The sequence below is a fragment of the Lissotriton helveticus genome, chromosome 7 (assembly GCF_964261635.1).
Source record: "Lissotriton helveticus chromosome 7, aLisHel1.1, whole genome shotgun sequence".
Lineage (NCBI taxonomy): Eukaryota > Metazoa > Chordata > Amphibia > Caudata > Salamandridae > Lissotriton > Lissotriton helveticus.
Window position 1 is genome coordinate 1,753,762,149 of NC_136068.1, and position 13,371 is coordinate 1,753,775,519.

Below are 13,371 nucleotides of genomic sequence, written 5' to 3' on the forward strand. Positions count from 1 at the left end.
TGTCCGCATATACATGTTAATCCAGACAAGTATCTGGCGGGCCGCTTTGAAATGCTCAATTTGTATAGGACTGCCTGTGAAGTACGCCTCTTTTTATCAGGCGTGGGAGATTCATGGCTCTGTTTTTTTCCCGGCTATTAGCTGCGAATTAGCTTTAATGCAGATACTTTTTAATTGTATTAACTGCAGTTGCCAAGTGGCAGCCTTCGATTCTCAGCATTATTTCCCATAGTTCAAAACCGAAAACAATGAATACCCCGTGAGTGTGTGAAAAGTACAAGCATAGGCGGGAGTCTGCGTGGTCAGAGACTAATCAGATCTTTTCGCCACGGCAGTGTCCTCACTGCCACAGATGGGGACCTTCAGAAGAGCATAAAACACCCATTTATATAAATAGAAAAGGGATTTGCCACTGCTCTTGGTAACTACAAAAGCAAATAGCTTGTATTTGTTTAGTTTCATCTGATACACTCGGGTAGGAAATGTGCTAAAAACTAAACAAATTTCATAGTTTTATAAGATACCATACCTATATTTGGCATCCTGGCACGTAACCGTTCAGAATCCGCTCGCACCTGGAGTCCTGTCACTAAATGGATGCCGTCAAGAACAACACTTTTCCTCTGGTAGTACCCATACACTCCAGCAAACACCATGTCACTCCAAATGCATTCCTCCAGTCATCCATCCAGCAACATGTACTAATCCAAACAGTGCACCAAACGCAAACACTTATAAATTCACCCAATCAATCTCCTTGTGGTACTCTAATCATTCAATCACTACCCAAGTACTAAGGCAAAGATCCAGGCCTTAACACATGCACTGCTGCAAACCCCTGTCCACTACGCATGCAGTACTCTAACCACTACCACATTTGTCTTTCACACCTTCAATTACCCAGGCAATACCTATACACTCCAGCAATCACCCTGTCACTCCCCATGCACTCCTCCCATCAGCCATCCAGGAAAATGTACTAATCCATTCATTGCGTCAAAACCCAAACACTTATAAATTCACCCAGGTACTCTCCTTGTAGTACTCTAATCATTCAGTCAGTACCCAAGTACTCACACAATGACCCAGGCCTTAGCGCATACACTGCTACAAACCCCTATCTAAGAAACATCCAGTCTTCTAACCACCTACACAATTGTCTTTCACACCTTCAATTCCCAGGCAGTGTCTATACAGTCCAGCAAACACCTTGTTAATCCTCACTCTTCCAGTCAGCCATCCAGCACATATACTAATCCAAACACTACGCCAAAACCCAAATACTTATAAATTCACCCAGGCACTCTCCTTGCAGTTCTCTAATCATTCAGTCAGTACCCAAGTAGTCATGCAGCAACCCAGGCCTTAACACATGCACTGCTACAAACCCCTGTCCACTACGCATGCAGTCCTCTAACCACCTACACACTTGTCTTTCACACCTTCAATTCCCCAGGCAGTATCCATACATTCCAGCAAACACCCCTCCAGTGACCCATTCCGTACCATGTACTAATCCATTCACTGCGCCAAAACCCAACGACTTATACATTCCCTCAGGCATTCTCCTTGCAGTATTCTAATCATTCAGTCAGTACCCAAGTACTCATGCAGTGGCCCAGGCCTTAACACATGCACTGTTACAAACCCCTGTCCACTACACTTGTAGTCCTCTAGCCACCTACACTCTTGGCTTTCACACCTTCAATTCCCCAGGCAGTATCCATACATTCCACCAAACACCCTGTCACTCCCCTTGCACCCCTCCAGTGACCCATTCTGTACCATGTACTAATCCATTCACTGCGCCAAAACCCAACGACTTATACATTCCCTCAGGCATTCTCCTTGCAGTATTCTAATCATTCAGTCAGTACCCAAGTACTCATGCAGTGGCCCAGGCCTTAACACATGCACTGTTACAAACCCCTGTCCACTACACATGCAGTCCTCCAGCCACCTACACTCTTGACTTTCACACCTTCAATTTCCCAGGCAGTACACTCCAGAAATCACCCTATTCACCCTATCACTCCCCATGCATTCCTCCAGTCAGCTATCCAGCACCATATACTAATCCAAACACTGCGTCAAAACTCAAACACTTATAAAATCACCCAGGTACTCTCCTTGCAGTACTCTAATCATTCAGTCAGTACCCAAGTACTCATGCTGTGACCCACTTGCTCTTTTCTACTCTACTCCTGCCTCTTTCTGCACCCCTGTTGGTTCATTCTGCACTTTTCATGCTTCTTTCTGCACCTCTATTGCTTCTTTCTGCACCCTGTTGTCTCTTTATGTACCTATTCTGCCTCTTTCTGCACTTTTCTTGCCTTTTTCTGCATCTCTCTTCCCTCTTTCTGCATGTCTGTTACCTCTTTCTGTACATCATTTGCTTCTTTGTGCACCCCTGTTGTCTCTTTCAGCACTCGTCTTCCCTCTTTCTGTACCTTTCATGCCCGTTTTTCCATCTCACTTGCCTCTTTCTGCATTTTTCTTGCTTCTTTCTACACCTCTGTTGCTTCTTTCAGCAATTCTCTTGCCTCCTTCTGCACCTCTTAGTTAGAGGTAGTTTTAATCCTCTTGCCCTAATATGAACTAGGGTCATACAGGGGAGGTCATGCCAATCACAGGGGAACCCCAACCCATAGTGTACCCTAGTGTATGTAGGTATTTTTACTGTATTCTAAGTGTCTTTCAGCATAGCACTGGCACCAGACCTTGTTAGTCAGTCAGTTATCGCCAATACCCGTCATCAAAAAGGTGGGTGTACAGGATGACTTTGCAACAAGACCTCTTTCTGCTCCTCTGTTGGTTCTTTGTGCACATCTCTTGCTTCTTTCTGTACCTTTTTTCATCTTTCCGGACTTCTGTTTCCTCTTTCTGCATTTCTCTTGCTTCTTTCTGCGCTTTTCTTCCTCTTTCTGCACATGTCCTACCTTTGTAGTTGGAAATTAGCATTTAAAAACCCTTTGAAATTCACAGAAAAAAAACACAGGTTTCAGGGACGTTATAATTAGAAATTAGCATTTAAAAAACCTTTGAAATTCACAGAAAAAACCATAGGTTTCAGGGACGTTATAGTAAGAAATTAGCATTTAAAAAACCTTACAAATTCACCGAAACAACCACAGGTTCAGGGATGTTATAGTTAGTTGGTTATTTATCTTGTACAAAACCAGAGAAATTTGGCTATTATAGTTAGTTCAGCTAACAATAACTCACGCCCCCACAATGCACTGCTGATGACGTTACATATTACATCATTTATGAAATGGTCAGTGACATTACTGATGACATCACTGATGCCATCTCAAATGACATCACTGATGACATCACTAATGACATCATCCACGTGATAATCTGATGCACCTCCTCATACCCTAATATAACCTTTGATACACTCACTCTAAAATACAGACTACCATTTTCGAAACAGTACACACACCAATACCAGTTAGTGCATACCCACTCAATAATTCCAAGACCTACACACACATCCACTCATTCACCAATACAGTCACTCATACATGCAGTCATCCATCAGTACAGCACTATTATATGCACTCACATGTCTATACAAATACTCACACACCGCCACTCATCCATAGGTTTACTCACACACCTAGTCAGTCATGCAAAGAATCAATCACACTCCTATTTACTCACCTATACAGATATACACATACCACCTCACTTATTCAAACATATACTAACACATACTTAAACTCATACAATAACTAATACAAGCACACACTCATCCATACAGCCACTCTCACAATCACTCACTCTCACATATAGTCATTTATATGCTCCAACAGCCACATATACTGCCTCCACATATGCAGTTACTCACATATGTACCACTGAGGCATCCATTCACTCACCAACACACCCATACACATTCTCACCCACCTATACAGCCCTTCACAGATACATTCTTGAACCCATACACCCAGTGAATCACCCACTCACAGATCAATGCATGGAGGCACACCTCCCACCCACCCACACAGACACTCAGGCACCCATACATATACTCAGACAACCAATCATTAACCCATATATTGACCCTTATTTAGCTACTCACCAACCTACGCAACCGCTTACACACCAACTGACAAACTAAACTGTGTGAATGTCTGTATCAGTCACTAACCCATTTATTCAGTAAGACACATTTAATCACACGCTTATACAGTCAGTCACGCACCTACTAAATCATGCATTCAGACACTTATCCACCCACTCATTCTTCAATACACCACGGCGCATATGTCTATATATATATATGTATATATATATATGAAACAAAGGAAACTCCACACAACCTCCAGCAAGCAGTACAGCAACGCCGGCGAAGAGAGACGGACCACCAGGCTCAGGTAAGATGTTTTATTTCACCACAACAGATAGCAGCTACGCGTTTCGGGCTCAGAAGCCCTTGTTCACACTGCAATTGTCAATAAAGTTTGTTGTTTTTTTATATGCTTAGTGGTACACACCCTTGTTCATTACGTCACCGATCACATGATCATAGAAAGTGAAAACATACATATTGTTTTTTTCTCATCTTACTGAATAATTCCTGTTGTACAATATGCTTTCATCATTAAAACAAATATTAAGCATGAATATTTTTTGGTGTATCTAATCATATTTTATACGATCTCTATCTTTAAAGAGGTTTGTCCTATTATTTAACACTGTCTATATATATATATATAAACATATTTAAACTTTACAGAAACACACAATGACGTGATGATGTCATCAGTGTTGTCATTTGAGATGTCATCATTGATGTCACTGATCATGTTATGAATGATGTAATAAGTGACGTCATCAGCAGTGCATTGCGGGGGCGCCAGTTATAGTTAGCTGAACTAACTATAGAAAGCCGAATTTCTCTGGTTTTGTACGAGTAAAAAGTCCAACTAACTATAACATACCTGAAACCTTAGGTTTTTTCAGTGAATTTCTAAGGTTTTGTAAATGCTAATTTCTAACTATAACGTCCCTGAAAACTATGTTTTTTTCAGTAAATCTCAAAGAATTGTAAATGCTAATTTCTAACTATAACGTCCCTGAAACCTGTGTTTTTCTCAGTGAATATATATATATATATATATATATATGTATATATATATATATATATAAATATATATATATATTACCTACTGCCGTTTGCCAGTAGGTAGTTCTAGTTAGGACCTTGTTTCCATAGGAAGAACATTTTTTGTTTTGCTTATAACTTTGGCGTCATTTGATGAATCTGCATGAAATATATAAAACCAATTCTTTGTTCATATCAGCTCCTATGTTGAAAGTTTGGGGGTGATTCGTCAAGGGGGGGCCGAGATAAAAGGGGGTCCCAAAACGTGTTTTCTCCATGTTCATTTCTATAGGAAATTTTAGACAAGGCTACAGGTCGAACGGGTGAACGGAATTACTCCAAATTTGGCAGGGAGAAGGGTCTTGGTCTAGAAAGCACACTTTTGTTTATTTGGTGTAAATCCGTTCAATAGTTATTGAGAAATATCAAAATTTACAGATATCGATATTTGGGAATTCTGCCATCTGATTGGCTGAACACCAAATGGGGGTTTGGCTCAAGTGACAGGACCCAGGAAGGGCCTTTATAATAATAAGTAAGCTAGATATACCTGGAATCCTACTAATAAAATTTTTGAGAAACCACACTATATACTTTTAGCGGTTTAGGTTATTTATTTTACCCATCAATTAATTTTTTCTTTTTCAGAGAAGCACACTGTACAATTTAACATTCCATATTTGGACATCAATATATTCAGACACTGTACAACATGAATAACTCAACATACATTAACGATTATTCTACAACATATATAGAAAATGTATGACAAATTGAAAAAATATTTTTGACGCTATATACATCACATATATATACACATATCACGAACTGCAGAACAGTGTATCAAGTGCATAAACACTACCATGAACCCAATCCTGATTTTAAAAAAAACAATCCATCAATTTGAATAAAAAAGGCATAAATTAATCTGATTGGCTGAGGCATTACGAGCAGAAGCTTGCTGCTGATTGGCTGCGAGTGGTGCGAGCAGTTGCAGCTAGGAAGTGTTGGCGCTATTTTGTGATTCCGTTGAAGTGAGTAAGGGAAAAAAAGGGTTTCAACGAAGTGGGAAAGAGGAGGGTAGGAGCACCGTAACCTCTGTGGGTGTTTAGGGTATGCTATAGAGGGGGTGCGAAGTGATGTATTCACCCTTACCGGTGTGAAAGTGGTGGGCTACAGAAATTCAGTGAGGTAGGTATTGCCTAGAGTCTGATGCTGCTAAGGTGAGCTGGTGCTGGACTCGGGGATTAAAGTGTGAGCCTAAACTGTGTGTCTTATTCTGTGAAGTTATGTGTCCTGGCCGCTGCACTACAGCTGTGGAAGTAGTAGTGTCAGCATATGTTTATACCTACTAGGATCAACTACTGACCGGTAATGGTCTGAAAGTCCAGAGGTATGGAAAATATGTGAGGTATTGTCTAGAGTCTCATGGAACTAGGAAGTGTTGGACGCCCTTTTTTGATTCCGTTGAAGCGAGTAAGGGGAAAAAAGGGTGAAAAAAGTAGGAAAGAGGAGAGTAGGAGCATTGTAACCTTTGTGGGGTGTTTAGGGTGTGCCATACAGGGGGTGCGAAGCAAACTACTCATACCTACTGGTCTGAAAGTCATGGGGTACAGAAAATATGTGAGGTACTGTCTAGAGTCACATGCTTCTGAGGTGAGCTGGTACGGGACACGGGGATTAAAGCGTGAGCCCAAATTGTGTGTGTTGTGCTGTGAAGTCATGTGCCGTGGCCGCTGAAGTACACCTGTGGAAGTAGTGTCAGCATGTGTTTATACCTACTAGGATGGACTTTTGTTTCGAACATAGTAACTTGTGTATGGTGCTTAGGGGGTGTTTTAGAGGGAGTGTGAATGTAAGTTTGTGCGTATCAAATCAATTCGGTATTTGTGAAGTGCAGACTACTCACCCCTACGGGTCTGATGGCAATGGGGGCATAAGCTGAGCTGCTGATGGACTCGGGGTAAAGCCGCTGAACTACTGACCCCCACCGGTCTGAAAGGTCGGAGTACAGAAATTAAGTACGTTATTGCCTAGAGTGTCATGCTGTTAAATTAAGCTGCTGCTGGACTCGGGGATGAAACTGTGAGCCTAATCTGTGTGTGATATGCTGTGAAGTCAGGTGCTCTGGGCACTGTGCCACACCTGTCCAACTTGAATATGGTGCTTAGGTGGTGTCGTATAGGGAGTGTTGTATAGGGAGCGCAAAGGTGTTGTATAGGGAGTGCAAAGGTAAATCAATACCAAGGCACACTTCACATGAATAGGCGTGAGACACGTTTCGGGTGATGTCAATCCCTTCCTCAGCGGCGTTATAATGATAAGTAAGCACAGTGGGTTCCTGATTTGATTTTGTATACAACAGCTGCCCCGGTCGTGAAAGGAGACCCACCGCTGCTGCGTGTCATGCTGATACCAAACAGGTTTCAGCAGGAGGAACGAGAATGCTGACGCTCTGCAGGGGGGTGTCAGCAATGCTCTTATTGGCATCTATAAAGTGGGGCAGGCACCCGTCAAAGGTTCACTTTAACCCACTGTGGATTCATTATCTGAATTTTTGGCAAGATTAGCGCACCCACTGTGGAACACGCATTGGCACTACAGATCCCAGAATACCATAGTGCCACACCGATTGGGGCAGGAAAAGTTAAATTTAAATTGCACAATGAACTGTGCTTACTTGTCATCATAACGCCCCCTGAGGAAGGTATTGACATCACCCGAAAAGCGCCTGCCGCCTATTCATGTGAAGTGTGCGTTGGTATTGGAAGCTTGCTTGCAAGATGTCAATAAATCAAGAGAAGCCAAGAGTCTCGTGCGGCCTCCTTTAGAATGGGTTCCTGATTTGATTTTGTATACAACGGCTGTCCGGTCGTGAAAGGAAACCCACCGCTGCTGCGGGTCCGTGCTGATACGAAATGCGTTTCAGCAGGAGGAATGAGAATGCTGACACTCTGCAGGGGGATGTCAGCAACGCTCCTATTGGCATCTATAAAGTGGGGCTGGCACCCGTTGAAGGTTCACTTCAACCCACTGTGGTTTGGCAAGATTAGTGCACCCACTGGGGAACACGCACTACAGATCCCAGAATGCCATAGTGCCACGCCCCTTTGGGGCAGGAACTGTTAAAAGTAAAGTGCCCAATGGACTGTGCTTACTTGTCATCATAACGCCGCTGAGGAAGGGATTGACATCACCCGAAATGCGTATGGCACATATTCATGTGAAGTGTGCCTTGGTATTGGAAGCTTGCTTGCAAGATGTCAATAAATCAAGAGAATAAAAGAGTCTTGTGCGGCCTCCTTTCGAATGGGTTCCTGATATATATAAATATATATATATATATATATATATATATATATATATATATATATTCCACACAATCCATTGGAATCCTGTTTCCATGCACAAAACAACGGTCCACGGCACCACAACTGCTTTCACGAAAAGTTTATTCAGATGGCAAACCCTCTACGCGTTTCGGAAACCACGTTTCCTTGTTCACGAGTTGCTTTTTAGCTTTAATATCATCCTCAATTCTCTCAAGCTTAGTTTCTATTTTGCTCATATCGGACAAGAACTCTTTGTCAGTTCATCAATTTCAATGGCAAGTGTATCGCAATCCTTACGTGCATATTTTACAAGGAGGCCCAGCATAATTGTAGAGCAGTTGTGACTGTTTCCCGCCCACTCTTCAACCAACTCCGGGGCGGGATTATTGAAGGTTGGTGTTATGAAGATTCTCAATCCACGCGGGACTCTTCCCACATCTATGTATTTTTGTAAAGTGGTTGCCTCCCACCATTTGTTCCATTCTGATTTCAGAGCCTTCAATAACTTATCCCACAGTTGCCTTTTACTCTGAGTGGGCGGTCTGTCAGGTGCACTTTCCATGGTTGTTGCATCATCATTAGTGTTAACTGTATCAAACATAAGTGTTGCCGCTTCATTGCGTTTTGCATTTCTCTGTGTTGCCATCGAAGTTAGGAATAATATCACGTTGATAGCGCGCCTTTGGTTGAAAGTGGCCTCTTTAGGGTCTTGCAAAAGTATCGAACCACTGGACTCCGTCTGCCCTTACGCTGTAACAAACAATCTATGGATAATCGTAAGATCTTGCTTACCCGGTTCTTCTTGCCTCGCTCTAAAGTCGGTCAGTTTCCTTTATTGATAGAGACTTCAAACAATGGGCATTACTCTGACCCGGAAACGTGTTTAATAGAAATACAGCAGGGCGGGCAAGAGTTGATATCAACAATTCCACTGCACACAGTTCGCTTCAAATCAAGTCGCTTGCGACGGCGGGCCGTGGTGGGTCAGCGACGCCCAATATTCCACACAATCCATTGGAATCCTGTTTCCATGCACAAAACAACGGTCCTCGGCACCACAACTGCTTTCATGAAAAGTTTATTCAGATGGCAAATCCTCTACGTGTTTCGGAAGTATTTAATTTTCCAAAACCTTCTGATTGGTTGTGTGGCTTTTCAACCAGATGAAGCGATTTAAAATAAAAGGATTATAAACCCCTAAGCCCAGGAGTGCGACCGGTTTTTCCTTCTTTCAGAAGGATTTGGATAAAGAAAATAAATATATATATAGAAGCCCGGCAACGTCCACCTGAAAGGACTGGTGCAATGCAGCGGTCACAGGTCCTGTAAACAATGTAAAATGTAAAAGCCGCACCTCACAAGTTGGTGAGGCACAAAGAAAATTGCACATACTGCTTTCAGATTCATTTATTTTTGGCAACGCGTTTCAACCTCAACAGGTCTTCGTCACAGCCTCATTTACATATTGTGCCCCATCCACCATAGAAATAGCATAGAAGTGAAAGACAGAAAGAAGATACTGCCGTAAAATTTCACAGAGAACATTGGGATGCATGAAAAAAACGATATGACAAATTATTCTTAGTTTATATAATTAGTCCATAGCAGAATTATTATCACATTAAATTAAAGATGACCAATTTGTAGACATGAAAAACAGCTGTGAATAAACGAACTATAATAACCAAGTGGCATTATCAGAACAAAGGGGCCGGCATCACAGATGCAATAGGGTCCGCCCGCAATAGGTGAGGCAGTCCCACCAAACAAATTTGGATGTGCCTGCCACACTGGCAGGCGCATCCTGTATTTTAACATTGCGGCGGGTGGCAGCACCCGCCACAATGTTAAAAAACATGTATTTCATATGCATGTACAACGTGACAGGCACCGTTCAGTGCCTGCCACCTTGTACATGCATATGTAGGGGGGTACCATAGGTACCCCCCACGTGCAGCAGTCCACCCCTCCGGGGCCTGCAACGGGCCCCCAAAGGCATTCACAGCCTGTCTTTTTGTGGCAGCATCGCTACCAAAAAAGATAGGCATCCTAATACCCACGGCGGTGCCTGCACTGCACCGCTGCCATGGCCCCATTGTCCTGGTCCGGCAAGGCGGGCGGAAAAGGCCAGCCTTGCGAACCACGGCGGACGGTCTTTCGCCCGCCGCGGTACCTTTCCCATTCCCACCGCCATCCTAATTTGGCGGTGGGAATATTCAGGGTGATGGTGGGAAGTCCGCCACTGCCGGGCCGGCTGTCCTCACCGCCAGGCCGGCTGTCCTCACCGCCGGCCCAGCTGTGGCGGACTTCCTGCCATCGTAATCGGCCCCTAACATTTAAAAAACACTTGAGTTGATACATCATGATATGATAACCATGTGGCCAACTGCTATAACACATTCTTCTTGACAGTTACCAATTTATCTACCACAGTTGTCTTTGATAGACAAGCCTCCCTGATTTTCACTTTCTTATTCTAAAATGTTGGCATGTATGATTTTGTTATCTAGACTGAGTTTTGTTATGTAAAGCAAATAATGTTGTACATTTTGATTTCTGTCTCCTACATCTTGAGGACAAGCCAGCAATCTCCCTTCCTGATCGAGTGATCACGGGTGAAACTGTGACTGTGGAGTGCACGGCGCCCGGAATGTGCTCCGGCACCGCCCCGGAGATTACCTGGAGCTTCGAGTCAAAGTCTGAATATAATCATTCCTTTTATAATACTGATAATCTGAATGGTACCAGAACCAATAAATCTACTATCACATTCACAGCCTCGAGGGACCATAACAACACACATCTGTCTTGCACCGCATTCTTTCCCGCTGTGAGGAAACAAAGTACATCGAGCATCACTCTGACTGTTGAATGTAAGTACAGCCTTTAACCATTGCACAAAATAACAATCTCATGGCTTCTCAGTTTCATAAAGATGTTGTTACATTAGTGGCAAAAACCACAGTAGTGAAGTAAGGGGTGGATTACGTTTTCAATGAAGGCTTTTATCAATGTCAAAGACACTTTTAATAAAAATATGTATCCACAATCCTAAATTGAGAAATCCTTAAAAAAAAAAGGAAAATAGCAGATGAGCAATATCTTAAAAAGAGTTTGGATGAAAAATAGAACAAATTGAAACCTACTTTAATGAGCAAATTCACCCGTTGTACCTGAAAATGAAGTTAGATATAGCACGTTGTGAAGATAATAAGCTTATCAAAACTTTAGCGGAGGAATTTGAATTTTCAACAACTCACTTGAAACATGAAAGACCGTATTTTAGGAGTAAAAGGTAGGGGTGCACCCACACCAGCCAGCAAAGACGGATAAGAGAACGTGTCTGCAATCACCGACAAGAGCATCTTTTGTATGAACACTTCTATTTCTCTGCACTTTTTGTTGTGCTGCATCTGAAAGGACCATGGGAACAAGTGACATGATAAAAGGAGAAGAAAACAGAAGAATTACATGAAAAAAAGAGAGAACATAAAACCTTTTCAGCTCATGAGATAGGGGAATATTTACTAATCGGGCAGGCAGCGCGGAGCAACAAGCACTGAGTTGTGTGGAAGAGAGAGCTCCATATTTACAATAATATGATGCATTCCTGCTCTCATTGGGCAGGCGCACTTTTTGCAGCTAGTCTCAACGCCATCACCATTGCACCATAGTACAGGGGTGCCTGCAATGCCCACAATAGCTCCAGGAGTGCAGGCTCAATGCCAGACTTAAGTATAATTAATTTTCACTGAGGAGTTGAACTCAGCATCTGGCCAATGTCAGTTCTAGTTTTAAAATGATGTTTATCAAGAGTCCTATCACCATCACACTCCCCTCCAACTTACTGTTAATGCTAAGATGAGGAATTACGAAACACACATTCAGGAGAAAGTAGAACATTATTTTCCAATACATTTGTAATCTAACATGTTCGCATTTGGCATGGAGATGTACGTAGTATAAATAGGGGCTGATTGCCAAAAGCATGTAGGAGTACAGGACCCAGTACTACATGAGTACTTTTTTTTCTCAGTCATTAAGTCTTTATTGCGATTATTCATCATTAAAGACAATCTAAAACAAGTAATACAAAATCTATGCAAGATAAAATTCATCGTATATAAAATAAGAAAAAACTTATTTCTAAAATCCATAATACATATGTACATAGATATTTACATTATAAAACTTTCACTAAAATAGAATTAAATATAAAAATGAGCAATAGACTTAGACATATCTAAAATACAGTATCTCTAGTATAACATCTCAATATGAGCACGCCAATCCTATGGTAACGTCCAACTATAGATCCTACTCAAATAACCATGACTTAATGCATCCCAGCTGGCTATACCCCACCCTTTTTAAACCTTAGGATCCACGCCCAACTCAAGAATTTTGCTACACCGATTACAACTGGGTTTGTAGTGTCATTTTTCAGTATTCTGCTTGCAACTAGCACTGATCTTGTTCCCATAAGCATACAAACAGGTTTTAACCATACGCGCCTGGGTTGTATGTACGCAGGGCAGGCAAATAGAAAGTGATTGACGGTTTAAATGTGATTTGGACAAAATACGCATTTGTCACTACCAGCAGAGTTCCATCTACTGGATGACCATCGTAAGGGTAATGTACCTACTCTGAGATGGTGATACAATTTGCGATCCAGGGGCTTCGTAATGGTATCCCAGTAATCTTCCAGGAGGGGTTCGTCCTTAAAATCAAGGAAGACTGTTGTCAGAGAGCTAGCGACATGGGAGGAGAATCTCTTGGCTTTAGTCATTTCCCAGTACACAGCACTAAAGACTTTTTTTGATGGGAACACAGCTGTGGCCGGATTGGCCCAAAGTTCCCCCATCCCCATATCTGTCAATAGTGCCTTGATTTCAGTCAACCAGGAGATCTTCTGTGAAC

General features: G+C 42.3%; 1 protein-coding gene across 1 annotated transcript in view; it reads left to right on the forward strand.

Annotated features, from left to right (window-relative positions):
• LOC144769677 (sialic acid-binding Ig-like lectin 13) overlaps positions 1-11,338 on the forward strand; it is a 69,649-nt gene extending 58,311 nt beyond the window's left edge. The window contains exons 3-4 of the mRNA XM_078653869.1: positions 5,419-5,430; positions 11,024-11,338. Of these exons, the coding sequence (XP_078509995.1) occupies positions 5,419-5,430; positions 11,024-11,338 (327 nt within the window). The remainder of the gene's footprint in view (positions 1-5,418; positions 5,431-11,023) is intronic.
• The last annotated feature ends 2,033 nt before the right edge of the window (positions 11,339-13,371 follow it).